Source organism: Falco punctatus (genome assembly GCF_963210335.1).
Source record: "Falco punctatus genome assembly, chromosome: 14".
NCBI lineage: Eukaryota > Metazoa > Chordata > Aves > Falconiformes > Falconidae > Falco > Falco punctatus.
The window spans coordinates 1,803,293-1,831,199 of record NC_137594.1 but is presented as its reverse complement, the minus strand read 5'-3'; the positions used below and the strand labels follow the sequence as shown (position 1 = coordinate 1,831,199).

Below are 27,907 nucleotides of genomic sequence, written 5' to 3'. Positions count from 1 at the left end.
GTCAATGAAAGACACTTTCGGAAATCAAATGGCTTTACTGAAATTCTGAACTCTGTGTTTAGCTGTTGTCATTGTTTGTATTTTTTGTCATGGGAAAAGGGTCTGATGTGCTAGGAAACGAGCAATGATCTAGAGTTAATTGATTGCACGGTTTTTATATAAAATTGAAATAATAAATTGTTTTAAGAAAACCAAAACCCCTTTTCACTGTCTGCAGCTCTGCTGGTTTCACTCTGTGTGTCTGTGCTTAGAGGCTGGCCTGCCCTGCAAAGAGCAATTCCTCGGTGTAGTTGTGGCTGCTGCTGCCTCCAAAGTGCAGATGGCAAATGCCCAGTGCTGTGTAACAGGAACGGATCCATACTGGAGCACGTGTTTTCCCATCATCAGGGGCCGTGAGGAGGCAGGGCTGGCAGTTAACAGCAGGGCAGGGTTTTGCCTTGCACTGAGTCTACCTGGACAGGCCCTAGGGAAAGAAGAGCAAGGTGTGGCGTGAAAACTGGGCTTGTGCCGCCTTACGATGGTGGCCATGTGTGCGCAAAGCCTGGCCCAATGCCCTGCCCCACTGACCTGCAAGGGCCACACAGCAGAGCCGAGGCTGTTAGCAAGCCTGTGGGATCACTGATGTTTGTCCAAGCCTGTAATTGCTGTGACCTCACCTCAGAGGCCCTGCCTGGTAAGGAAACACAGAAGAGTAACACGCCCTGCAGTCCTTGAAGGCTTTCAAACATGCAGCAGCTTAGAATTCAGTCATCCTGCCTTGTTACAGTCTTGGACAAGCAAATTGCTAACTGACGGTCTTTGCAACACGCACGTAAGCTGCCTGTTCCAAAGGTAGGTCTGGCCACTGACCCTGAGAGCAGGCAGTAATGCCCATCTTGCACACCGCTGTCTCCACATGCTGAGTGTGATCTGCAGATGGCTTTGGGCTCAGCCTTTGTAGATGGAATTGCTCGTTTCTTTCTGGAAGCTGCTAACTTTTGCTGGATTCAGCTAGAGCTCATGCTCAGCACAGGGGTGAGCCTTGGGGTGGGAGCTCTCCCGAAGTACCTGACCTGCCAGAGGGGCTGGTGCTGTTGAGCCCTGTGGGGAGCCGGCTGGGATAGGGGCCTACACGGCCGGCCTCACACCCCGCTGCCAGGTCAGGTCAGGCCTGGCCTGGCTGGGTAGGAGCCAGCCGTGTCCCCTGCGCTCCACCGGCGAGGAGAACACGAGCTCCTGAGCTAGCGTGACCGAGGGCTGCACTCGCTGCCGTGCCTTGCTACCTCCGACTACACCGGGGCGGGCAGCGGCGGCCGCGCTGCCCTCGGGCCAGACCCCAAGAATGGCGCCGCGCCGCGCCCCGCCCCGCCCCGCCCCGCCCAAGATGGCGGCAGGCGGTGCTGCCACGCCCCTTGCCCGACCGCCCCAAGATGGCGGCGGAGAGCCGCGCCCCGCCCCTTCACGGCGGCGCCAAGATGGCGGGCGGCGCGGGGCCGGAGACGGGCACGGAGCTGGAGCGGGTGGTAGAGGCGCTGGAGCTGCTGCTGCGGCCCCCCGCCGGGCCCGGTGAGCGGGATGGTGCGGCCGGGCCTGGCCCCGAGCTGCGGCCGGAGACGCTGCGCAGCAACGCGGCGGCGCTGGCGGAGAGGCTGCGGCGGGAGCCGGGCTGGGCGGCGCTGCGCGGCCTGCGCGATGCTGTGCTGGCCCGGAGCCCCGCGCTGGCCGCCGGGGCGGCGGCGGAGGCCGAGCCGGGCTGGGCCGTCGCCTGCGGGCTGCTGGCGCTGCTGCTGTGTCTCAGGGAGCGGTTGGCCGCGCTCGCCGCCGTCCCCGCCGCCCGCGGGCCCGGACCCGGGGCCGCTCCGCCGCCCAGCGCCGACACGCTGAGCGTGGCGCAGGGCCGGTCGGTGGCGCGGGCGCTGCGGGCCGCCGTGGGCCTGGGCCTGCTGCCCTACCTGCCACCGGGTGTGGGGCAGCGCCCGGGCCCCCCCGCGTCCCCCTCGGTACAGCCGGCCATCTGCGGGGCCCGGCTCCTCACCGCCACCACCGCCTTGACCGAGGTGGCCCGGCACCCCGCGCTGGGCAGCCCGCTCCTCGCCCGCCATCTCGGCCTCCTCCTCGCCAGCCTCTGCCTGCTGGGCCACGGCCCCACCGCCCACAGCCAGGTCCGTGGGCCCCCTCCTCCCGCTCCCCCGGTGTGGCCGGTGCCGGCACAGGCACCCAGCCCCACCAGGAACATGTCGGGGTCACCAGCTTCGCCCGAGCCTGCGGCCATGCTGGGCGCCATGTGCCAAGCCCTGCGGCTGCCGGCCCCGTGCGAGGGAAGAGGGGTTGGAGGGGCACCGGCCCGCCATTGGGTCCAGTGCCAGCAGCCACGCTCTCCTCACCTCCCTGGGGTTTGTTTTTCCAGAGTGTTCCGGAAGCGGAGCGAGCATGGTGCCGGGAGGCCCTGCGGGACATCCTGGACCGTGTCTACCAGCCACTGGCGGTGCGGGAGCTGCTGGTCCTGCAGGGCCGGCCCAAGCAGGTACTCGGCAGCACGGCCATCCCCGGTGCAGGGCACGTACCGCTCACGGTGCTGGGGCTGTGCCTTCCCATGCTCTGAGGGTACCGTTGCCACTCTCCTGGAAATCTTAAGCCCTAAAAACTGGTTTAGTGCCGCAGCCCCATCCCGGAACGCCGTGTGAGTGCACGAGTGAAGCAGCTTGGGCGCATGTTGCTCACACGGCAGCGGCGCGGGCCCCGCTGTTCGGGGGTGTGTGGCTGAACCCGGGGCTCTCACCGCGGCACGTGCTGCCTTGGCTCAGTAGTTACACCCGCTGCACCTGGCCAAGCAAAGCGCCTTCTCTTCCAGAACCTGCCCCTTTCCACTTGAAGGGGCGAAGTGGTGCTGCCTCGGCACTGGCTGCTGTTGGTGGCCGTTTCAAAGGCTGCTTCATGGCAGCAGGGAGGAGGAGGCGGCGAAATCTTAGCGTTGTTTTTAGAAAGTCCCTAGGGAAGGCACCATGTCCTGGCTCCAGGCAGGTGCTGTGGGTGGGTGCGTGCCCACTTGCCATGTCACGGTTTGGGGTCAGGGCAAGAGGAGCTGCTGGTGCGCATGCAGGTGCCGCTGGGTTGCTGGCTGTGCTGCACACAGACCCTCTGGCTGGAGCCACACGCGATTCCTGAGCAGGCAGAAGCTGGCTGTCCCATGTGCACAGGCTGCAGAGGGTCTGTGCAAGGGGCTTGCTTGTGCAGGGCAGTTCTCTCGGTGTGTGCTATGGTTCCTCTGCTCAAAAGCAGGAGACTTCTTGTTCAACAAAAGCCAAGCTGACGTCCCAAGCTGATACTTGGACAATGCCCTTAATAACACATTTTAACTTTGGGTCAGCCCTGAAGTGGTCAGGTTGTTGGACTAGATGATCATTGCGGGTCCCCTCCAACTGAAAATATTCTATTCTATTCTATCCCCCTCAGCGCGGTGGTGCTGGCCTGCCTTGCTCCTCAGGGTGTCTGAGCAAGCACCTCCATTAGAATCGCTCATTTTGTGGGTTGGCAACCTCTGGACAGCTGTGCTGTTTTTACTGTCTGGGGGGGATTGCTTTGCTCGACCAGCGAGCCTGCAGGCTCACAGGGCTGTCTCCATTGCCCAGGGCTTTGTGCTGGGTCCTGGCAGGGGTCACTGCTGCAGACCCCTTACCTGCATCAAACCCAACGTGTCCCCAAAGCCCCCTGTGCACTGTTTTAGTAATGCGGCATTGGGAGCTGCTGCCTGACGCTGAGAGCCTTTAATTAAAGGAGGGAAACTCTGCACGAGGGGATGCTTCTGGGGAGGCTGGCCTCTCTCATGACGCCCTAATTTGCTTCGTGCCACTGGATGAAGAAGCGATTTATTTAAAATGTTTCCCTGTCCTGTGCTCCTGTCTGGTCTCAAGTCCTGCAGGGCAGGGTGCAGGCTGTTTGCCTGTTGGCGGGGGTTTGCACAGGAGTGTGCAGATACTCTCCTTACCCTGCTCCTTTGTTTCCTTTCAGAGTCCCCTCTCTCCTGGGGAAGAAACAAAGCCGGCCCTTGTGCGGGCTCCAGCGTGGCTGCGACGCCTTTGTGGTCAGCTGCTCTCTGAGAGGCTAATGAGACCCAGCGGGGTTCAGTCTGTGGTTCGGGGCATCATGGAAGGAACAGGCGGTGAGTAGGGTGCTCTAACGCTGCTATTGGCTTCCAGGATTGCAGATTAAAAGAGACCGTGATGATGTGTCTGAGACGTTTCATCCCACGAGAGGCCCAGGAAAGACAGTGCCATCAGAGCACTGAAATGGGAAACAGCTTTTGTCAGGCCAAGCTGTGTAACACTCGCTCAGCTTTTGCCTCTGGCTACGCTGAACTCCCAAATGGTGAATGCCTTCAACTGTACATGCCTTTGGTTCCGAGTACACCATCACGTTTGAGGTCCAGACTGAAAGCCTCTCAGCTCATTTAGTCTGTTTATGCCTCCATGGGGTCGCACCCTGTGTGTGTACGGAGCGCAGTTTGTTCTGAGGAGCTGTGTGGGTGCCAGTTTGGTGGGAGCCGTGAGTGGAGTGAGACCTGTTCCTCTCCAGGGCTTGGCAGTCTTGCTTCTCAGCTCTCTGTTGCCTGCCATGGAGGGAAACTGTTGCTCTGTAAAAGCTGAATCCTACAGTTTTTAGTGCCAAAGCCTCCTCCAGCCAATACCAACCTGATGACACTGTCCAAGCATGACCTCCCTCCACATTTTCTCTTGTACTTCTTGCAGAAGTTATTTCCCGTTATCAAAGGTCTTGGACAATAATTTTTCCCCTTCTATCATTAAGTTAAGGTGTCTTCTGAAAGATGCTTGGTTTAAAGAGAATAGTAAAAGGTAGAAATCCAGTTTTTTGCCAGAAACATCTGGCGTCAGCCAAAACTGGTCCTGTCGTTTGCTGTCAGTCTGAGCTGATCTTGGCTTTCTGCTGGTGTAGCAGGTGGCGCTGGTGCTGAAGCAGCAGCTGTGGACTGGAGAAAATGTGACATGGTTGCAAAGATCCTGGCTTCCTGCCCACAGCAGTGCCTTTCCCTCGAGGACTACTACAGACTGGTATGCCCCCAGGTAGGTCCCTCTCTTCCCCTCCCCATGGCACGCTGGCTCTGGCTGGGAACGTGGAGCCAGCTCCCAGCTTGGAGAGTGCCGAGTACTGTCACTTCTGCTTGAGCGTGACCTGGCTTGAGCCAGGACAACATGGAGATGTTTTTCTGCTGCTCTGGCAGTGGGATGTGTTTCCACCCTACTCTTGAATTTTCCATATTTGATTGAAATGCTGGATGGCGTTGCCTGATCGCACGAGCTGTTCAGCACTGCGCTGCAGGGAGCTCTCTGCTGTCGAGCTCTCGCTTCCAGCCTTTGGCTATAGGAGTAGTGCAGGCTCTTGGTTTGAGCCCAGAAATGCATCCTGCGTTAACGTGTACGGGAAGAAGACCGGCCCTTCCATATGTGGAATGTTGTGCCAATCGTCCAGCAAAGCAGCATAGAGGAGGCTCTGTAAACTCTGCTGCTGGCTGCAAGGTGTCAGCCTGCCCCTCTTCTGAGGGACTGCTGATCTTTGTTCCTTTATCGTGGATGTGCCTTCCAGATTCTGGACTTGCTGCACATTCAGGACAAGCTGACAGCACGCCAGTTCCAGCGAGTGGCCACCACGACGCTGCTCACCATGGTGAAAGAGCACCCTCAGCTGGCACAGAAGTACCTGCTCCAGCCCTTGTTGGCACCGCTCCTGCGATGCTCTGAGACAGCAGGTACCAGCTGGTCTCTGCGGAGCCCTAGACTGGGGAAAGAGTCTAGTTTCTCTTCTCACCGATCTTTGTCTTTCCATCAGAATTTTCGTGGGTCAGTGGCTGGGCGCTGAGCGTGCAAGCCCAGCTGTGTCAGTTGTGAGCATATCTGTGTGACTGGGTGCACCATATTTCCTAGCACTTGAGTCAAATTACTGTAGTGTAAAAGCCAAGTCGCGGGGCTTTTGCCATGTGCTCTTTGGGAAACTTTCCCAGTCTGACAGTCTCGTTCTGGGCTTCCGGATGGAAGTCGTCGGTTCCCCACGCTGACCGAGCAGCTCTCTGGGGAATAATCCATCAAGAAGTTGTGGTCTGTTTTGATTTGCTTGTAACCTTGCGGAGTTTACAACACTGCAGTGATATTTAGCACAGCTAACGAGGGCTTTTCGGTTCCCATGCTGCCTTGATGGAGGGAAGGCAAGAGAACTATCTAAGTGCTTTCTGGTGCTGGGCATGGGGGGATTGCTGTTCTGCTGGAGGCTCCTCTGCATGTTGGGGGTGCTGATATTTCTGCCTTTTGTTTTCAGAGCTAGCAGTGGAAGATTTGTCAGCAGGGAGCGTGCTGGTGACAGAGGCAGAACTCAGCAGCTGTGTGGAAGATGTGCTCAAGGTATCGTGTTTGATTCAGGCCTGAGAGCAAGCAAGAAGACTACTCTTAAGAAAGATCTGGCTTGAGCCTTTCTGAGCAGTTCAGTGTGTGTTAGACCATGAGAAAAATCTGTGTCCTGCAGTCGTGATGCTGAGGCGAGGCCAAGAGCTGCACAGAATAACCTCGTGTGCAGCACTGCACTGGCAGGATTGCAGCTTTATGCTGAATACCAGAGGCACAGCCCGAACCAGTTCAAGTGTTCTCACCCCAAAAGGTTCTGTGAGATGGCAGTGAGCTCTTGCTGACTATTTTTTCCCCAGTGTCTTTCTGGTGTGTCAAAGAAGAGTCTGAGCAGTGGGCTGGTAGCCAGGAGTCTCCATGGTGCTTTCATATCCTCTTTCTCCGTGAGCTGCAGCAAGACTTTGCGAGCATTGCTAAATTGTGCAGCTTCTACAGGCTCGTTGCATTTGGGTTTGCTGTCAGAGCAGCTTCAGGACTTGGGCTGTGATGGTAGAGCAGGCAGCATGGCCAGTAGGAGGTCCTAGCCAGGAGTACCACTGGGCTGGCACACGTAGCCTCAGGCTGTCGATCCCAGTCTGAGACGATTCCACTCACCTTCCAGTGATGCCACACCTTCCAGTGTCAGAGTTGTGCAGCTGGTCAGAGGGAAGGATGGATTGTAGGGAATCCCGCAAGTACTGAATCTTCAGAGGATGCCTGAGCTTGCTTCCCAAGCTATTGCTGGTCCCCCTCTTCTTAGTGCCTCAGTTTCCTTCCTGTAGGGTGTGGATAATCTGGCTCATGCTGAGCCTGGTGTTACCTTCGTGGGAGGGAGAACCTGCCAGGAGCTGCTCTCCCTGCCTCTGAGGTCTGCAGAGGGCAGCCTGAGTCAAGGTGCTGGAGCTGGAAGTCTTTCTACAGCTCCTGCAGTATTAACCCCTTGTGGAGGGATGGGCAGCAGCCAGCTCTTGTGTTGGGCCAAAATGCTTCTGAATGAGTGACCTGGAAAAGAGGGCACCAAGGTATCGGCAAGCAGCCGGCTGTGCTGGACCGCTCAGCCCTGCAGCGAGTACAGCTTGGCAGCGACTCTTGGCTCGTCGCTCGGTGGTTGTGCAGCCAGCTGGCAGTGAGGCATTTGCAGTGGGCACTAAGAAGTGAGCAGATTCGGTGCAGCTCTGAGGCTGGTGAGCTGTCACTGGGGTGAAAAAGAGTGAAGGCGATCTCTGAGGCTTCACAGAGCCACAGGGAGAGGTGGGAGAGCTGGTGCAGTTGTGCTGGTGGCTGTTGTTAGGAAGCAGAGAGCGTGCAGGTATGAGAAAAGGAGGGTGGGAAGCAACTCAACCATGGGGAGATGCTTAGTGGCTGTGTCCTCACCTCAGGTGTCCCAAAAAGAGGGGGGACACTGCTGCTGGTCCCTGTGGGGTGTCCCCAGTGGTTCATCTTCCCCTGCTGATCTCTGTTGGGGGCTAAAGGCATTACAGTCTCTCTAGTTGTGTTGGACAAGTAAAAGTAAATTGATAATAAGTAAAGAAAAATGAGTGTCCTGTTTTGCAGGGACCATTCTGAGCTGAACCGTGTGACACATGGGTTTCTGTGTGCATGAAGTAAATTTTAACACTGTGGGTGGGTGGTCCTTCAGCTGCTGTTGGGTGTCCAGCTACTTCCTCTGGAGCTGCTCTTGGTGCACAGTACCTGGAGGCAGCTGTGGGGCTTCAGCGCTGCTCTGTGTGCCCGGCTGCCGAAGCAGGAGGGATTGCTGAAGCTCAGAAAATGGAAGGAAACTCGGGTTTCATCAGGGAAATGCTCTGGCTTTGCCAGTAACAGACCTTCCGTGTTAGAGGAATCGTCTTGTGGGCAAGACAGTGCAGGTTTAGCACCTTCTGCAGAGCTCCTTCCTGCAAGGGGTCCCTTGGAGCGACAAGTGGGGTGTTCGGGAGTGTCAGTCTTGGCTCTGGCATTTGGGGAAGAGGTGGGGTACATTCTTGTGCTCCTTATGAAGGAACAGGGCTTTTTGAGGAGGCCTCTCTTCGGAAACCTTCCCTCGTAGCTCCTTTTTTCTGCTGTTCCCACCAGTATCACCAGTGCCGTGCTGCAGGCTTCACTGCCTGCCCTGACAGCAGCCCAGCTTTCTGCTGTGTTCCAACCAAGAAGGACACCTCCAGCCCAGGAATTAAAATTTAAGAAGCTGGTGACTTGCTCACTGGCATGCCCCTAGGCAGGCTAAGCTCTTAAATGCTGTGATTGTTGTAGTATTTTGCGTAGTAATGATCTGTTGTAACTAGCTGGCAGGCAGAGACCAGTCTGGAGGGCTGCTCTGTGGCTGCTGTTCACAATGCGAGTGCTGGGGGAGTCTGGGGCGGATCCCTCCTTAATGACATAGCGCTGGAGGCCTGACAGCAGCCAGATTAGTGATGGAGACTCCAGCCTGCAGATTTGTGGGGGTTTCTTGCTTAGCAAGTGTCATTTGATGCTGAGTGAGAAACCGTCCTTGGGGCTTCATCAGAGAGGCTTTGTGTAGAAAAGGTTCTGGTCAGGAAGAATGGCTCCACAGGGATTAGCACGGGGGAAAAAGGTTTGTTTGCATCAATACAGCAGGGCAGAACTTTATCAGGACAATCTCCCTCCTACCTGGGTTGTCACACTGCCTGGAGCAGGCAAGAGCTCTTTGGTCTGTCCCCAGGGCACTTCCAGCCCTGGAGCAGGTGACTGCTCTCCAGCTGTGGAGGTCAGAGGTGTGGGGAGTGTCCTGGTGCCTGGTGTGAAGGGGCGGCATCTTCCGAGCAGGTAGTTCGTCAGCTGACACAGTTGGAAGTCCCTTGGAGAGCTTTTGAAAAGACTTCACCACCGCTGTCTGTACCCAGCTTTTTTCAAAGCTAAAAGCTATGGCGGGGAGATGGAGCCTGCTAAAACGAGGACCTGAACACAACAACCCTGAGTAAACCCTGAGTCCAGCTGCACAAGGCTTTGTATTTAACTATTTTCTAGACCAAGTTTTCCCAGCATTATGACTTTGAAAGCATCCTACCTGGCTTTTAGCTGTGGACAGTTCCTTTAAAAGGATTCAAAAGGAAATACAATGTCATAAGACTCCTGTGAGTGGTTTTCTTGTGCTCTGTGGGCAGCAGGTAGGACTTGTGTGCAGTGAGCTGGTAACAGTGGCTTTCCTGGGAAGGGTGTGCTCATTTCATGGAGGGCATTGAGGGTAATCTGGGAGGCTGCTGCCTGAGACAGAAAGAAGGTGCATGGCCCTGCAATGTCTGCAGAGCCCTTGCAGCCTAACTGGGCACACATCAGCCCAGCTGTCCTGCTAGGGGACTGATCTCTGTATTTGAGATTTGGCTCTAGGTGCAGTATTTCCGTAAAGATTTGCTAATTCAAAGGTGCCTGTTGCATCTCTGTAATGCAAGACCTTACCCCTAAGCAGCAGACTTCCTGAATAGCTGGCTGCAGTGTTCCTGTAGCTTGGAGCCCTGCTGTGGTTAAGCAAATGCTAGGAGAAAGGTGGTGCTGAAGGCTGCTTTTAATACAGAATATGGCATAATCAGGGAGAACAGGCTCCAGACTGAAAGAAACCGAGGCTGAAAACCCTCTGCCATCCTCTCTGGTGGCAGCCATTCTGCACACAGACATGCTTTCTGTCCTTCCCTTTGCCTTCCCTCTGCTCCATGCAGGTGTTTGAGACTCTTTCCTCTGCCCTTCTCTCCGTAGGTGTATGTGGTTGGAAATGACAGCTCGAGCCTGCTGCTGCAATCCTTACAATCAGTCCTGGGAGTGGTTTTTTCCCTCTATTCCTTTGCCAAGCAGAATGTGTCATACTTACGGTAAGGGAAGGATTGTGCACAGCTTCTTCTAGGGTTTCATCTTCTCTGTTCTGCCCACCTCCAAAGGACATACTCTATATGGGCACGTACAGAAACCGAGACGAATTTTCTCATCCTCGTGAGCTCTGGTTCAGAGTAGGCAGTAACTGCAGGTGTACACATGGTACACAACCTTACTGGCATGATCTGTGCCTGAGGAAGCAGTTTTTGTCTTCCCTGAAGCCAGAATGTTCGGTGTAGAGGCAAGCATGCCCTGTGGAAGCCTTGAGAGTGCAGTTTAACTCGTAGTGCCTGCCTAGACCAGGGACTGTGATTGTGGATGGAAATGGTGGTGCTGGGACCTGGCTGGGTGTCAAAGGGATCTAGAAAAAGGATAAAAACTGAATAAAACAACTCGAGCACTGGCTCTTGGAAATAGAAAATCATTCTTCTCCTATCTGAGATCACTGTCTTCCAACACATACAGGACCTGCCTCTTGGCAGCTGTCCCTCATGCTGTGCCCAGCCCCCCCCTGCAACTGACTTATGATGGTAAGCACCACGTGTGTCAGTTGTGGTGTCAGGGACAGTGGTGACCAGGTGCTGGCTGTCATCTCTCCTTTCTCTTCCCAGGCTTTCCCTGGGCTCCCCTGTGTTTGGGCCAGCCTAGTAAATACACTCCTGGTGGGTTTACAGTTTGGTGATGCTGGCATGTGGGTACTGGAGGGTTTCCCTAAAAGGTCTGCGTAGACACGGCCTCTGCTATTATTAAAGAGATCGTTAATCACTTCAAAGAGTAGTGAGTGCTGTGGCAAGTTTGTAGAACAAGCCAAGTTAACACTGCTGCTGGGTGATCAGAGTCACTGCTCTCTTTGCAAAGGAATTTGGCAGGGGTAACTAAAACCACAGCTGCCTGGAAGTGTTCAGGTTTCCAGACCTCTGGCACAGCACAGCGCTGCTACTCCACCTCATTAACCTGCATCTTTCCTTGGCATTTCCCACGCCACCTTACAGTGCTCCCCGTCTCCTTCCTCCTCTTTCCTTGGCACAGCTGACAGCTCTGTGCTTTGTCACATTGGCATGAAGCACCAGGCAGGGTGTGCTGAGGCTGCGTGGAAGTGGCTGTCCTTGTACAGACATGCTGTTCAGACAGAGTGCTGCCTTCCTTGCTGGGCTGAGATCTTGAAGGACCAAAATCCTTCCATCTGGGAACACAGAAGGACGGGATGCGCTGCTGATCCCATTATAAACTGGCACAAATGCCTTCAGCTGCCAGAGCTGTCAGCCAGCACATCCCAAGGAGTGCCCGTGGTCACTCCAGAGCACTCTTGTCTTTTCCTTTGCCCTGAGACGTGTGGTCTCATTGTAGTGCTGGTGTGCAGGGAGGGGTGCAGCGGGCAGAGAAAGGTCACCAATTGCTTTCTCTTTCCTTGCCAGCTCCCCATGCCAGGAGATCCTGCTGTGGTTCCTAGAGAAGTCAGAGCGAGATGTGTCGCTGTCTGTGCTGGAAGGCGTTGCAGGGCTGAACAGCAGTGTGCACATCCTCCACCCACGGTGCCGGTTCTGTGCGGGCAGTGAGGGTGGTGCCACCATTGCAGTGGAAGAGACCGTCAGGTGAGTGCTTTTGGGGCAGTGCCAGGTGTGGGGGGCGGTCCCCAGGCGTCATTCAGCACATAGGGCTTTTCACAGCATGCCTGGCAGGGAGAGCCCAGGTGAGCGTGGGGCTCCTGGTGCCATCCCACCACAGCCTCATCCCCCCCACCGCCCCAGCTAGCCAGCTGTCTGTGCCAAGCTCGGGCAGGCGATGCTTCCACACAGCCTCTGGGTTCCCTGTACGTGGCACAGAGCCGTAACTCCCAGCCCAAAAAGCAGCACGCTCTGTCTGAGCACTAGTGTGCTCTGCCTGCGTGCTTTTCCTGAGTCCTGCCTGCAAGGTGTCTGGGAATGGGACGTGCTTCGTCAGTCTTAGTGCTCCTCAAATTTAACTTCCACCCTCCAGCCTGAGCCTGGCTCGTGGCAGATCACGCTGCGTGGAGCGAGTAGAATCCCTCGGGCACAGGTGGCACCATCGCAGCGAGGGCTCTAGCAATGCCAGTGTCGCGGAGCCAGCGACTCAACTCCCCTCCTGCTCTTGCAGATGGTCTCTAAAAGTAGAGGCAGACTGTGGCATGTGGGGAATAAACTACAGCCATTAGACTCCAGCCACGCAAACCGGGACTGTTCAGCAGTGTGACATTTGGTTTAACGAGAGGGGTAGCTGTTAGCTGGCAGGTAGGAGCCCAGGGCAGTCTATCGAGCAGGCAGAGCCCACAGCTCCTGCCCAGGAGTGTCCATGGGGTGGGTGTGCCCAGAGCTGTGTGCACCTGTAATGAAACCCTATACAAATACACTTGCTTTGGTTTCATTTCAATCCATTCCTGACCTGAATTAGAAGAAGGTCTGCCCTGGGGTCTGCGCTGGTTAAACTGGGTGTACTTTCAAATTACTCCTTAACAGCCCTGGCTCTGCCTGGGTCTGTCCTACTTTTATGGCTATGACCACTGCATGAATTAGCCAGCGCTAATCCTGTTCTTCATAGGATGGCTGGATTAAACATGTGTTTTGCACTCATGGTTTCTGTTAATGTTACTCCTTTAATGAATGCATGTTACTTAATAAACCGAGGGCATGATCACGTACGTAGACCAAATGAACTGAGCAATAGTTTGCCTCCAGGCTTCTGCTTTGTGGTAGTGCTGTGAAGGAAAGTTTCCAAGAGAAGGCAGAAGTGCGATTTCACCTTGCCGTGGAGTAGTTTAGAGCCAGCCCTGGAGAGGGTCTGGGTATGTCTGTGGCTGTGACACAGTGATCTGTTTCAGCGATGAAGATGAGGCCCTCTACCAGAAGATTTCCTCCGAGCAGCGCCATGTGGAGGACTTGGTGGAGCTCTTGTCTCACTGCCAGAAGAGTGGTCTAGCTGGAGACTTCTTCATCTGCTGTCTGAAGGTGAGGGCAGGCAAGTCTCTGGTTGGGGCACATCTGTGGGAATGGTTTCCCTGGGCCAGGTGGTCTGCATTGCAGATGGCAAGGGAGACCGATCGGCCTGTACATGCCTCCGGAGCACTGAGCCGGAGTACAGCATGCGGTGGAGCAGTCCTGCTATGTGTTGGGCAGCAATGCCTAGGAGAGCGAGGCAACCCTGGTCCCTGCAAAGATTAACCCTTGTTCCCCCAGGCTTTTTTGACAACAGGAGCATGCCTGAAGTTTAATGGTGTGTTTGAGGCTGTGAGTAATCCTTGTTGCTTCCTTGGCTCTAGCAGAGGGGCCCTGGCACCTGCTTCCTTTGATCATGAAAAAGCCCCTGTAGTTCCCTCCTGTCCTTGCCTGGTCTGGGCTGTGCTTTCTGTGCCCTTGCTGGCAGGTGAAGCCCTAGCCCATAGTCACACAGGGTTTGCAGCATCCTGGGTGTAGGGATACTGCTGTGATACAGGTGGGACACCCAGGAGCTGTGGGCAGCTCTCGGAGACCTTGATGTACTGAGTGGAAGGTCCTGATCACGTGAGGAGTCAGCATGAGCTCTGCAAAGGGGATGGGAGGGTATTTTGTGAGTGTCTTTGTGAGCAGCCACTGCCAAAAGCAGGGCTGCGAGCAGAAACGGCGAGCCTCACAGCCCAGAGGACAGTTGGCCCTAGGAGAAGTGTTCTGTGCGGTGTCCATAGGGACAGAGGTTTGCAAAGGTCTGCTGTACCTAGCACCACTGGTGTGGTGACCACAGTGTTCCTGGCACCAGTGCCTGTTTAACTGTTTAACTGTTGCCTCTCTGTGTCCTGTGCTTCTTTCCTGGCAGGCGCTGACTCACGTGGCTGCAGAGGACGAGGTGACTTTGAACTCGGATGTGGAACCTGGAAGGAGTCTCCTGGAGCTGGAGCAGTACCATGCCGGGCAGAGGAGGAAGCTACAGGTCCTGCAGCTGGTGGCCACACTGTGTGAGAGCGTCTCAGACACCGTGTTCACAGATGTTGCTCAGGTTGGTCATGGCAAGGCCCTGGGGGATTGGCAGCTGGAGCGCGTGGCAGAGCAAGCTCTGGGCCACTGGGCTCTAAGGAGACAATGGCTGAAAAACAGCTGGAGAAAGCTAGAACGTCCACAGGAAAAGCAGTTTGATTCAGTTGCAAGTGTCTCAACAAGGCACCATCCTACGCAGTGCCAGCAGGAGGGACTGCCAGCTGCAGAGACAGGAGGGAGCAGCCCAGCAGACGTCTCCATATTTGTGTCCATGGTTGAGTATTGAAAGCCAAGAGAGTAGTCTGTGTGTTAATCAAAACTCTGACTTAGCAGCATCTCATCTTTATTTTAAGCAAAATTTATTCCCAAGTTTAACAAAGCTTAAAGACATCTGTACCCGACAGACTTCTTAAGCGAGCGCTTGCTGCCTGTCCATGGCATTGGTGCCCGTTTTTTCTGGCACATCTCGGTAGCCACCTCCAGGAGCTGCGGTGGCTGGGCTGCCAGCCGGACAAACACCGCACGACACCACTGCTGTGGTGTTGCTCTTTGGTCCCCAAACAGGCCATTTGTGGCTTTTCTTTGGTTTCTGCTGCTGGGGTGCCCACACCGGGTGGTATGTCCGGTCATCAGGCTTGGCATAACTGTGCTTATACGGTTGTCACTTTTCCATGTTTTCTGAATACACAGCTGCAGAATTTATTAAATATTGTAATTTCAAAGACAAACTGGGTCTTCTTGAACCTGGTACCAGAAAGGATTGTTAAAATACAGCACTGCTGTCTGCCCTGAGCCCACAGTGCAGCAGCGCTGAAGCAGGTTGACTGTCCTGCGCCGTGCCAGGTCGGGAAGGCTGTTGGGCACCGAGGGCAGCATGGTGTTCCCTGGCTGATCATAACTTCCTTATCCTGGTTTTTTTGTTTTTTTTTGCTTTAACTCCATGACCTGGTTATACCAGTTAACTGACTGGCTTAAGCAGAGGCAGTCGCTGCTAGCACAGGTTTCCTCACTTTTCTCTGTTGGGACAAAGGAGTCTTTGTGTGCGCTCTGCAGCGACAGAGGGGACCCAGCCGGTGTCACTGCAGCGCCCGCCGGTGCAGCCGCAGCCAGCGCTGCTTTGTCCTCACCTGCCTCTCCATTGCAGCCACCCACACGGGACTGGCTCCACTCCCTGGGTCAGAAAGTCAGGGTGGGAAACGGGGAAAGATTTTGTCAGGTTTCTGGGTCCAGTCATGAGTCTCGTATAAAAAGAAACGCAGACAAAAAAGCCATTATACTTCCACCTGGGGGTTGTATTTCAGGCAGGGCTCCCTCGGGTTGGGACAGGCAGTAGCAGAGCTGATTTTAAGCAGGTTCTGCAGCACAAGGTTCCTTCAGGGTGTTTGTTCTTGCTGTGGGCACTCTGGTATGTGACTTTGTGCTTAATCGGGTTGGAGCAGGGGCATCCCAAAGCCAGACCCCAGTAATGGCAGCAGCTGTGGACCCCCGCAGCTGTGCAATTTATTTTATTTACATTGTCTCACCCTCACAACCAAGTTTCATGAGATTGATGTGATTTCCTTGATACCCCAAGGATGTTTTCCTTCTGCATGAGACAGAAATGTGCCCCGGTGTTTTTTTTTTTCAAGCTTTTTTACCCTTCCAGATTAAGGTGGGTTTTTTTCCCTTCTGGATTAGTTATTGGTTTTGGGTTTTTTTTTACTCTTTGTTTTTCTCAGTAGCTATCTACTGATTATTTATTCGTGATGATTCTAGTTTTTGCATTAAACATAATTTCAATCCATTCAGCTTGTGTGTCACTGTTTTGTGAGAGCAGGTGTTCTGACACTTGTTTTTACTTTCTTGCTCTTTGGTGGCATTTCTTCTCTGGACTAATCAGCCCAGAAGGTACCGAAGCCTTTTCCGCAGCCCCTCCCAGCCAGCCTCCCTCCTTCCTGCAGTAGGGATGTGCTTAATGAAGCTGGCAGGGATCAGTTCTCCTGCTGATGAGGAAACATTGCCTGCACCCAGTGCCTGTGCCCTGGAGGCTGGAAATGTGGGGTTTGGTGCAATATAGTACCTTGTTGCCCTCATACTGTGTTTTCCAAAGCAGGAGCAAAATAGTTCCTTTTTTGCAACACGCCTGTTACGTAGAAGTGACCCTGATCCAGCTCCATCCCAGCATGGCTGGGTGCCACTGCAGCCGGGGAGCTTGCCCTGAGCCATGCGGTGCCAGCACAGCTGGCAAAGGCGTGGAGAAAATAAACTCACTGATTTCAGCGTCTGTTAGAAAGGCAGAAAGCCTGTGGGGTCGAACACGTCTGTGTCAAGAAGGCAGATGCCAGCCAGTCCTGGATCAGTAGGGGTTTGGAGGAGAAAAAAAAAAATAGTAGTATGGTGACAAAATCATGAAATGAGTGACACTTGTGGTAAATGGCCCAGCTCAAGCATCAGCTGCGCGTGGGTAGATGGCGCCTGGCCCTGGGGAGCCGTGGGACAGGAGCTGGAGCCCTGTGAAGCTGTCCTGGGCAAGGGCTGGGAGCAGCAGGCGCAGGGAAGGGGCTGTGCTCTGCCCCAGCGCTCGCGGGGCGTGCAGGCAGGCGTGCTTTTTGTTGGAGTGGGTCTGAGCCACGCTCGTTCCCTGCTCGCTCGGTGTCTGGCTGTCACCGCAGTGCTGCATGCTGGCTGGCTGCAGCCCCGCTGCCTTCTCAGAGCCATGTGCTCTTTAGCTCTCGCTCTCTTTTCAGTTCTCTACTCCAATTTTCCAAGCCCAAGCCTTTCTCTAGCACAGTTTCACACGAACCCTTCAAGTTTCCCAGTTGTTGCCACCACCCCAGTCTTCCCTCTCAGATCCATCTGGGTTGCCTTCCCAGCTCCCGTCCCAGAGCACCGCAGTGGTGGAGCAGGGACAGAGGAGGCAGGGAAGGTGCTGGGCTGCCTACCCCTGCTCCTGCAGCCCCCACAGGGGCTTCTGCTGCCAAGAAGAACTGTCACCTTGTCCTGTGGCTGCGGCAGACAGGCAGTGTGAGCTTGCCCAGCCTGTGCTGGAGCATGGCAGCTGATGGACTGGGCTGTCTGGCTCAGCCACCCTCCAAGCCCTGTTCCCAAAACCCTTACCCACCAGTTCAGACAGCCCAGTGCAGGGCGGGGGTCTGCCATCCCGGGAAATCAGCCTGTCTGTGCTACTGCTGGAAGAGTGGGCAGTGGTTCGGGGGCTCCAGCACCCTCAGAGCAGCAGTAGGAGCCCAGGCTCCCACCTGCATCCTCAGTGCATCCCCAGCTGGGCTGCACCAGCACCCCAGCTGTCCCACAGCTAACTGGGGCTCCCCGGTGCTGCTTGAGCCCCCTCACCTGAGCAGGGGGATGGCAGAGGAGCTGGGATGGTGCTGGAAATGTGACTGAGATGGGTCTGAGGGGGAAGGTTGGGATGGTGGCAACAATAGGGCAACACAAAGGGTTTGTACGAAATAGCACTAGAGAGAGGCTTGTGCTCAGTAAATAGATGCAGAAACAGCGAGAGCTAAAGAGTGTGCGGCCGCGGGGGGTACCCCGAGGTGTGGGCAGGGACAGGCAGCGGCAGCCTGGGACCACCCTGGGGATCCCTCCTTCTAACTGTTCTTCCCCATGCTCTCCACTGGCAGGTGGAGGCGTTCGTGGCAGCCACGCTGCAGCGAGCCTGCGTCAGCTCGGCACGGGGCCCCGGCGCCGCGGCGGAGGCGCAGACCCTCGCCATGGCCATGGGGCTTGTGGCCGCCGTGCTGGGCGGAGCCGTCCAGGTGAGGGGGCGAAGCTGGGGTGCTCAGCGGCCTTGGGTGTGGGGAGGGGTGAGACTGGGCACCGTCCAGGCACCGAGGGGTGCTGCAGCCGGTAGCGTGCTCCCTGGGTTGGGGTCACTCTTCAGTCCCAGCTTGTATGTGTCTGTGTAAATATATCGATCTATATATTATTTTTCCCCTGGAGTGGTGCCGGGGCGCTGGCTGAGGGTTTGCTCCTGGCAGGGCACCCCCGAGAGATCGGTTAATTAATTTATAATCCAAAATCTCCTTCGAGAAGGTGCTGACAGAGCAGTGCAGTCACATACGGCATCTTTAAATACCAGCACTGCACCCTCTGCATCCTTACACATCCACAGGCTCCATCTCCGGAGCGCAACAATCTTCCCGGAGTGCACTGTACCATTCTTGCAAATCCTCTGTAGAAGCGGTACATCGCTGCGTTACGCTGTTACACGGCGTCAGCTGAACTGCCATCGGGGAGCAACCGCATGTTCATTACCGCGCTGCAATCACTCCAGCTTGCATTTACATCACTGAGCTGCCGGGGTTGCTTCATTCCCAGACTTGCCCAAAGGAAAATCCAACCGTTAATGGAAAAAGATAATTTATTGTGTCTATTGCTAAATTTCTAACATTGGGAAAAGAACATTATTTAGTTGGAGAAAACTTAAAACCAGAGTCTTGTGGCTCTAATGGGCCCCCTCCCAGGCAAGCGCTGCTCCTGCTCTGGCGTTAATGGGAACAACTTAACTTGGCAAATTGAACACAGAAGGTTTTGGAGGCAGCTGCAAAGCTGTTTGGGTTTCAATAGCCAAGGTTTTTATGCAATCATCCAAAAGCTCCCCAAAATCTCTGCTAAAGCATCAGTTTTCGGATCTTACAGCCCAGATTTTGCTGTAGGAGTTAAATCCAGGGTAGGGCAGGAACATCTCCTCAGGCACTGCAGCTTCCAGACCATGGCAGCTGCCTTGCCTGGAGCTTCCTTCCAGGCAGGGCTGAAGGCAAACCCCACACGCTGCTGGCAAGGTGGTGGGAGGGATGTCCCTGACAGCCGTGATGCTGAGCGAGAGGATCCCGCATGGACGCGGCTCTCCTTTGGGCCCTTGTCCTTCCCACCTTCTCCCACAGCACCCTGGGGCCAGGCTGATGCAGTCGTGGCTGCTGCCGGCTTCTGTCCTGCCAAAGATGCCGCAGCTGGGATCAACGCTGGGGCCACGGGGCATGGCTGTCAAGAGGAGCTTGTGGTGCCGGGAGCCTGGCTCTTGTGGTGGGGATGGAAGGTGGCCAGCTTGGCGCTGCCCTGGGGCTACAAAATGGTCCCTGGGGCTCACGCACCCCTGGGCTACCTGCCTGCCTTGCCAGGAGCATCCAGGGCGCGACCCTCCATTGTGGTGGTGCCAGCACAGCTTCTCTCCCCCCTGCAGCTGCAATCCAGTGACTTTGCAGTGCTGAAGCGGCTGGTGCCGTTGCTGGAGGAGCTCTCCCGCACCTACCCCGATCCCCTCACCCAGGAGCTGGCCGCGGACCTGCGCATCGCCATCTGCACCCACGGCGCCTTCTCGCCTGCGACGGTGGGTGCCGCTGCTGACGGCGTGCTGGGGAAGAAGCCAGGGATGGGAATGCAGAGCCCTGCTGGCATCCCTGGCAGACCCCCAGGCCCAGGGAGTGGCCCGACGCTGCCACAGCACAGCCGCAGCAGCCCCTCAGCTCCCAGGGAGAGGAGCAAAGAGCAGAGCATGTGCCACGAGCCTGGTGCTGTGGGTCCCGTTCCAGCCCCCTGTGCCGACAGCCCGGCTCCGGCCGGACTCCAGGAGATCCTGGTATCAGCATACGACCCCCAGCCCCCAGGGCGGGCAGCTGCCCTGCGCCACCTCGCCAGCCTGATCACACAGCGGGATCCCGAAGCGCTTCAGCTTCAGGAGAAACTCCTGCAGGTACCAGGCTCCTGCCGCGGTCCCTGTCCTGCGCCGTGGTGCAGAGCTGGGGCTGAGCATGCTGGCAGGCTGGGGACAGTCCGTGTTGTCGGTGCCCTCCGACCTTGCCATCACTGTTGGCTGATGGCGCCAGGCGAGCGCCACTGCCAGCCCGGTGTGGGGCTGCTGCCAATGGTGCTCCCCCTTTCCTTGCAGGTGTTCCTGGAGAATTTGCAGCACGAGGATGCCTTCGTCTACCTCTCAGCCATCCAAGGTGAGCAATGCCTGGCTGAGGTGAGTGCTGTTGCTTTGTAGGAGAGGGTTTTGTGCTGGGGGGGCTTTGGGCAGTGAGAGCAAAGAGCAGCGGAGCTGCAGCCGGACTGGGGACTCGGCATCTCCTGCTCTGCCAGACTGTGTCTGGAGCTGCATGCGGGCTCTGCGCTGCGCTCCCAAAGCCAGCAGGCTTCGTCTCCCAGCTGTGCTTACTCAGTGGATAATGAGTTCATTTACCCTCTGACCAAACTGCTGATCTGCCCAGACCACAAGTGCCTCCTTGGTGGAGCCAGAGCCTGAGGCAAGGGCACCCTGGGCAGCTTCACCCTCGGGCATCCCCTGGCTGGAGGACACCCAGGATCTGGTCACCATCCCAGTGCCAGGTCTGTGTCAGCGGCCTGGGGCTGCTGTTTTGGCATGGTGTGGGCACAGCCCTGGCCCCCTGGCCCTGCACTGGCCAACATTTTGGATTGCTGATCTGTTCAGCTGAGGCTGGCAGAGGTGTGGGGGCCGTGGGGACCCACTGTTGCTCCCTCAGGGCTCTGCCACATCCATCCCCATGGCCAAGGTGGTAACTACCAACCGGTGCCAGCCACCCGTGCAGATGTGGAACCATGGAAGCATTTTCCAAGTTGGTTCACCGATTCATGGCCTCACAACTTGTTAGCCCCACTGAGAGGGGAGAGCACTGGCAGGCACACATCCAGCCCTGGTGCTGATCCTGGCCCCGCAGGCGGGAGGTGGAGGGCAGCAGGCTGGCAGGGGAGCAGCTTGCCACTCTGCTTGCTGCTGGCTGCCCTCCTCCCCAGCCGAGTTGCTGCTGGGGGCACCAAGTGTGGCTGCCGCTCACACCACTTCCCGGGAAACCCTTGGGTCCACACTTGCTCCAGCACGCTCAGCACAGCCCCATGGCAGCGAGCTGCCTGTTGGGATTCGCAGGCAGGTGCCTCCACACCCAGGATGGCACGGGCATCTGGAGCAATGGCCGCAACGGCAGGTCACGGTACACTGGGTTGCGTGGAAGGGAGGTGCCATTGCCATGGCCCAAAGCGATACTGGTGCTGCCAGGACCCCGGCTGCCGTTGGGGACGTAACCTTCAGCAGCAGCCGGGAAAGGAGCTTATCAGGCAGCGTGCTTCCCTCTGCCTGTATGGTCTTGAGTGGGACGGGCTTGTCCTTGCCCTGCAGGTGAAACACAAACGCTTCAACCATCCAGGGGTGATTAATACACCCTGTGCAGCTGCCTCCGTGTTTCACAGCCTGGCTGCAGTCGTGATTAACCCTGATGCGGTTCCTTGCGGCGGTGACTCACCCAGCTGATGCCGCGCTGGCAGCGGTAGCTGTGGTGTGCCATGCGTGGTGCTGGCAGCTGTGCCAGGTGGGCTCCCCACTGCCCCGGCTGGGCTCCCTGCTGCATCGGCAGAGCCTGCCCTCCAGCCAGCTGTGCTGGGGCTGGGACCACAGCTGGCTTTTGTGGCACTGCTGGTTATCACAGAGCCCGGCTCTGGCGAGGAGAGGTGGCTGCCCCATCAGATGTGCCCGGGCTTGCAGAGGGTAAGCCACACTGGGCGCCCTCCGATAACTGGGGAATGGGGTTGGAGGTGAAGGCGGCTGCTCCCGGGGGGCAGGGGAGCTGGGGCTCACCGTGACTCAGCGCTTGGCACTGCCAGGGCAACCACTGCTGCTCGCTCTTTCGTTGGAGAGCAACTGCCTTTCCCCATCGGAGAGGCACCCGCCACCCAGGGAGCCCGGTGCTGCCAGAGCCCTGCCTGGTGCTTGGCCCCAGCCTGCATCTCTACAGGGATGGCAAAGCCAGCGCAGCCCCATGACATAGCCCAGCCTGCATCCCATGTCTGGGGTCTCACCCCTCTTCATCCCCACGGAGACATGGCAGGTGCGGGGCACACTCGGGCTCTGGCTCCCAGCCTGGGCCAGGCAGGCAAACCCAGGGGTTCTGTGGGGCCCTGCTGGGGACAAGGACGCAGCAGCAGCTTGTGGCTGATGGCCAGGAGCTGGGAGCAGTGACCAGACACTGCACCCAAGCATCACCTGCAGTACCCGCCTGCCTCAATGCTGGGCCAGCCTGGGGCGAGCCCCGCAGCATCCGACGGCTGGCATGCCGAGTCAACGCTCAGTCAATGAACATTAACCAGCAGCAATTAGTGGGCACCTGCTGCCAGCTGCTAAATTATTTATTTTTCAGCTTGGTACCCAACCAGGCCCAGTGCTCGGCTGCCTCCGTGCTGCAACTTTGCGCAGAGGGGCTGTGGGATGTGCCATGGGACTGGGGTGGTGCGGGGGGTCCCATGGGCGATGGATGCACTGAGGGTGTCAGGGTGGCACAGCCGCTGACCTGGTTCCTCTGCCCAGGGTGGTGGCACGTGCCATCCTCATGCTGGCCCTGACCCCCACTTTCCTTCTGCTCTCCCCCTAGGCGTTGCCCTGCTCTCCAGCGAGTACCCGGAACGGATCCTGCCTGTCCTGCTGGCACGGTACAGGTGCCCGGCGCAGGGCACGGAGGACACCATGGCTGCCGTCACCAGGATGAAGCTGGGCGAGGTGCTGATGCGCGTCATCCAGGCGCTGGGTGAGTCTGCAGCCGCGTCCGTGAGCGTGGCGATGCTGGCCGCTGCCAGCAGCCGTGGCACCGCTCAGCCCCTCGCTGCTTTCTGCTGTGCCACCAGGTCCGAGGGGTAAAGCCCATCGGAGCTTTTTGTTGTCCAAAGGTGAGACCCCACCATGGGGGGGTCTGGGGTTTGCCGGCAGGCGGGCGCAGGCAGTGATCCCTGCCAGCAGCCCACCGTCCCCTCAGCCAGCAGCGCTGGGCTCGGAGGCTGCTGGGAAGCGCCCGGACACGCAGGGCTGAGGGGTAAAAGCTGGATGAGGCCTTTCCGGCAGCCGCTGTTGGGGCATGTCCTAAAACGCCGTGTCTTATTCCTCAGCAGAGGCCAGGCCAGTGGGAGCGTGCAGCCAGAGCTCTCCACGGCGGGGGAAGGCAGCAGCCGACGTCCCTGCTGCCGGGGCAGCTGCGCGAGGGTCCCTGGTCACCGGCTGGGTGCTTTGTTCCCCAGCCAGCCGTGGCAGGGCAGACCTCCTCCTGCAGAGCCCAGGCCACCCAGGACTGGGGCTCCCCTGGGGCCTGTGGCACATGCTGGCTACCCAGCTTGCTGGAGCTCTCCTCCGGGGCACGGCTACCACCGTAACATCCCCTTGGCATGGTGGCACCCCTGAGCTCGACTGGCATCCCACCGAGGCCAGTGCTCCATGGGCCAGGTTGTGCCACTCTGCTGCCGGGATGGGGACAGGGCATCCTACGGGCCAGCAATCCCATCATCTCCCCGTGAGCTCCAGCAAGTGGTGTGAGCAGTGGCAGAGCCTTTTGGTCTCTGCAGGCCCCTGGGTGATGTCCGTGCGTCCAGCCCTTGCCTTGCTTGGCGCTGCAGCTGCACCGCGCTGGGGTTCCCTCGGCAGCTGCCCGCGGCACGGCTGGCAGTGGGACGGTGGGCACGGCCTCCGCTGCAGCTCTCCCCGCTCCCCATGGTGCCTCTGCCGCAGGCAGCAACTCTGGCACGTCCCAGCTCGCCTGCATATTTATAGAATAAATCGCATGAAGTTGTTTTTGTTGCAAAGCTTCAGGATTTAAGAGCAAGGATTTATCCAGCACTTCCAGAAATGCTTTGCTCTGTGCAGCAGTGCCGCCGTGGTTCAGAGCTCTCCTGCTGCCTGGGGACCACCATGCCTCCCACCTGCCCCCTGCTCCTGCATGCCATCCCACTGGAGTGGCTTTTTCCTATTCAGGAGGGGATTTTGCAGCAGGCACCTGTCACCTGGTGTGGGCAGCGTGGCTGGAAGTGCCCGGCAGCCCCATCCCAGATGTGTGGCAGCCCCATCCTGAGCACGCAGTGCCATTCCTCTGCATCCAGCAATGCAGGGCCAGGCACCGCACAGGGGTTCATGGAGACCTTCCACCGACCCGATTAGCTTTCGCTGCAAACCCATGAAATCTGCTCTGGGTGCGCCACGGCAGACCTCTTCCCTTCTTCATCAGGGAGCATGTGCCTTGCTTGCTGCAGAAGGGGAAACGCTTCATGTTCTTTCTGTGACCGTCTGGCACAGGGCTGGTGTGCTGTTGGCTTTAGAGGAGATGCATCATGCTCAGACCATCCAGCACTGCTCAGGCTGCCATACTGACTCCTGGGGTGCAAGCACGGAGCAGGCTGTGTTCCCAAGCGGTGTGGCCGTCCTTGGCTTCACCACACTGCCCTGAGCTCTCCCACCCAGTGCCGTGCAGGAGCCGTGCCTGCCCTTCTGAGTGCACCGTCCTTTAGTAGCAGGGAGGGCCACGTAGGAGGAGTGAAGCTACAACAGGGTGGTCCTACAGAAGGACGTGGCTGCCTGCTGCCTCTCCTGCTCCTACCCAGCTTTGGCCATCACATGCAGTATGTCCCCTCCTGGCACACAGCCGGTGCTGCCAGGCTGTTGGCATGCTAGTGGTGCAGGGGCCAGTCCCCAGCCCCTCGCCGCAGTGGGTGATGGGGTCCCTCCACTGCCCCCACAACTTATTCCTGCCCTGCATCCCACCTCAGAGCTTCCAGAACTTGGGAGAACCAGGAAACCACCGAGCTCACGGGCTGGCAAGCCTGCCAGAGCTTCCTTTCCTCCATTACTGCCAGGCGAGTGCCGCCCCACACTCTCTCGCCGGAGCTGTGCCCGTGCCGTGGGGTGCATGGCCACCAGCCATCCAGCTTGCACGGGAGGACCGTGCGCCGGGGTGACTGTGCATGCTGGTCACGGGCTCTGCTAATTAGGCGGCTCACACATCTGCGGCACCGCCATGTGCTAATTGGCATGGGGGGTTGTGCGGCTGAATTATGTGAGAATTTGGGCTTCACACTTCGTTTCTGTGTGCTGTATCTGTGGGCACCTCTGAACGGCCCCCTGGGAGCTGGGGAGATGTGGGGTGTTCTGGACAGCCCCAGACAAAGCTCTTTGCTGTGGGGTGTGTGCCGTTGGGGTTTACTGGCGCCCCGGGGGACTGTGCCGTGGTGTTCTCGTCTCTGGCACCATGGCGGGTCCCTGCTGAGGCTCTGTCTGCCTTGCTCAGAGCTGTGCCTGGGTCCCTGTGCTGGGCACAAGCTGTGCTCCAGATATTGCACCCAGCTGTTGCACAGTGCTGCAAGGGGGGGACCCAACCCAGCTGCTCCTGACGGAGCCGGGGCTTTGGCAGGAAGGGGCTGGGAATTTTTCCTTGCCTGTGACATGCCACTCTGCTCTCTCTTGCAGGGGACATGGTGTTCAAGCACCGGGAGCCGCTCATCCAAGCCTTCCTGCAGGGCACACGGGACGCTGACAGCACGCTGCGGGCCAGCAGCCTCTCCAACCTGGGCGAGCTCTGCCAGCGCCTCGGCTTCCAGCTGGGCTCCGTCCTCCAGGAGGTACCAGCTCTGTCCTGGCACTGCTGGCCCCTTCCCCAGCTCCCTGCCTGGGGAGTGTGGGGCCATCGCTTGTTAATGAGGGTGGTTCGTTAGCGGCTTGCAGGGCTGCTGAATGCTCACTGCTGGGAACACAACAGCCTGGAGGTTTCCATAAAGGACATGAGTGATATTTGCTGATATTGCGGAGTATAAAAGTCATTGGACCTGAAGCAAACACAGGAAATTCTAGCCCTGATTTTTAGAGCTAAAAGCTTTATAATCAGCTAAAGATATGGCGTGTTCGATCCTGGGAAGCGATAGCCCAAGGAACAGGCGGCGGTGCCTGCTCCACCCATGGCAATCCCACGGCAGGAGGAGACCTGGGGCACAGTTAGTACCTGCTGGAGGCACCTCCTGCTGCTTAACAAGACCTTGTTACCCTTCCCGTTATCACCACCCAGCTGATGGCTGGCAGGGTCCTGGCCCTCGCCCTGGCTGCAGGCTCCTGGTGAGATGCGGCTGCCGGAGCCACCAGAGCTGTGGTCCCAGCGTGCTGAGCCCAGCTCTCGGGGGTCTTCTCCCCAGAGGGTTTTGAGGGGGCTTGCTGGGAGCCACTAGCGTCACGGTCCGGCAGACCTTGAGCTGCTGGGTCTGTGCCCCCATGGGATGCTTCCTGGAGCAGGAGGGAGGTCAGGAGACTTCAGGGATGCAGCACTTGGGCTTCTTTCCCCAGTCCCTGCTCACAGCCGCTCGGCATCGGTGGGGTACCGGGAGCGTTTGATGAGATGCCAATGCACCACATGCTGCTATTTTGGGAAAGCGCTAGCTCTGCTAATTCTCCCGGCTGTCACTGCCGAGGGTTTAATTAGGTTCCTTCAACTCTTGCCTGCTTTTTTACAAAGCTTTCCAAGGCATCTGCGTGCCGCTTGGCCCCTGCCAGAGGGAGGGCTGCTCAGTGCCCTGTGCCTCGCAAAAAGCAAATCCCCTGGGCTAGGTGCTAGCAGGGGAACGCGCGGCTGCCCCAGGCTGGGCGCGGGGGTCCCATCCTCATCCTCCAACCCCAGGCTACCGAGGGACATCCCCAACAGCGTGGCTGGCTACTCTGCTGGGTCCCCCACGTCCCCCTGACCTTGCTGACAGCCCCCCTGCCCTTTCCCCACAGGTCACCTCCTGCTTGACGGCCATCGCCAAGACGGACCCCAAGGCGGAGGTACGAAGAGCCGCTGTGCATGTGGTGGTGGTGCTGCTGCGAGGTCTCAGCGAGAAGGCCACCGAGGTGGGTCATCTCCCCACTTGTCCCCAGGGCAGGGGCAGCCCCTGCCAGGCGCCTGGGCATCCCCAGGCACCAGCACAGTGGTCCCTGGGGACAGCCCCTGCCCCGTGCGGGCTGCAGGGCTCATTCCCAGGCAGCTTCCAGGGAAAGTCCTGTGGGACCGGGACCTTCAGCTGGTGCCTCCCCCCCCAAAGGGCCCCCTCAGTGCTGGACCCTTCCCGGGGCAGAGGGCATTGCACAGGGACATCCTTCTGAGCTGCTTGGCCGTGCCGTGGGGCAGTGCCAGCTGTCGGGAACTGTAGGAGTTGTTCATCACTGATTTGACTTGGAAATGCCCAGTTTTTCCGTGAGCTGTGGCCTCCCTCCCCACTTCCCAGCAACAAGCGTGTTGGAACTCAGCTCCTGTGGAGGAAACGGCCAGTTCCCCACAGGAATCCCCACAGCGGGGATCTCAGCTTCTCCTCATGCCCCCACGCAGGAGGGATGCCGCAATGTGCCGCTGTGCTGGACTGCGCTGCTGGCGTGTGAGGAAACTGAGTCACAGGAGGGCCAGGGCTCATGCCTGGGGCAGCGTGGTGGTGCTGGTGGTGCAGCCATGTCCTGGCACTGGCAGCGCTGGTGGAAGGGGCAGCACCGCGCCTGCTGGGGCACGCAGAGGGTTGTGTTTCGGCTTATTGCGGGTGCAGGTGAGATGCCGGCAGGTGCTGACACTTCTGCCCACTCTGCCCAGGTGCTGCGTGACGTCCTGCGGGATCTCTACCGCCTGCTGAAGCACGTGGTGGTGGCTGAGCCTGACGGTGCAACAGTGCTGCATGCCCAGCTGGCGCTGGAGGAGCTGGACGCGGTGATGAGGAGGGTCCTTTTCCCTGCACAGACACTGGAGAAGAAGATCATGGTGCTGCCATAGCGGGGCTGGGGCAGCAGAAATAAACTCTTCCTGCTCCAGCACCGGGGCCAAGCGGCTCCCCAAGGGGAAGGGTTCGCTGTGCCCTCAGGACGCTGCCGGCAGGTGCCAGCAGGGAGGAAACCGCAGCCTGGGGAGGGTGGGCAGCCACCCCCAGGCTCCCTGCAGCCGGGGCGGTGTGGGCTCGCTGGGATGGGGCAGAGGATTAAAAAAGAGACATGCTCAG

The 27,907-nt window shown here is 57.9% G+C and overlaps 1 protein-coding gene across 8 annotated transcripts; it reads left to right on the top strand.

Moving 5' to 3' along the window:
• The first annotated feature begins 1,308 nt into the window (after window positions 1-1,308).
• On the top strand, window positions 1,309-27,906 carry TANGO6 (transport and golgi organization 6 homolog). 8 transcript variants are annotated; one of them, XM_080364801.1, is made up of 17 exons: window positions 1,309-2,141; window positions 2,387-2,503; window positions 3,988-4,138; window positions 4,930-5,057; window positions 5,578-5,740; window positions 6,304-6,386; window positions 10,074-10,186; window positions 11,603-11,779; window positions 13,024-13,150; window positions 13,992-14,171; window positions 17,770-17,904; window positions 19,329-19,838; window positions 20,034-20,091; window positions 22,525-22,677; window positions 25,374-25,525; window positions 26,667-26,780; window positions 27,508-27,906. In XM_080364801.1, exons 1-17 carry the CDS (start codon window positions 1,410-1,412, stop codon window positions 27,682-27,684), a joined length of 3,270 nt encoding a protein of 1,089 aa, XP_080220927.1. In that variant the 5' UTR covers window positions 1,309-1,409; the 3' UTR covers window positions 27,685-27,906. The 8 variants fall into 8 exon arrangements, 6 of the variants coding, with proteins under 6 accessions (XP_080220927.1, XP_080220926.1, XP_080220928.1 ...); XM_080364799.1 differs by having other exon boundaries at window positions 1,374-2,141; window positions 4,933-5,057; XR_013923652.1 differs by lacking the exons at window positions 22,525-22,677; window positions 25,374-25,525; window positions 26,667-26,780; window positions 27,508-27,906 and adding exons at window positions 21,030-21,468; window positions 21,586-21,632 and having other exon boundaries at window positions 1,366-2,141; window positions 20,034-20,111.
• The last annotated feature ends 1 nt before the right edge of the window (window position 27,907 follows it).

Coding starts and splice junctions, on each gene's coding strand:
- TANGO6 (XM_080364801.1), top strand. CDS start 1,410: ATGGCGGCGGAGAGCCGCGCCCCGCCCCTTCACGGCGGCGCCAAGATG. Junction 4,139..4,929: donor CATCATGGAAGGAACAGGCG/GTGAGTAGGGTG, acceptor CTGCTGGTGTAG/CAGGTGGCGCTGGTGCTGAA. Junction 17,905..19,328: donor TGCTGGGCGGAGCCGTCCAG/GTGAGGGGGCGA, acceptor TCCCCCCTGCAG/CTGCAATCCAGTGACTTTGC.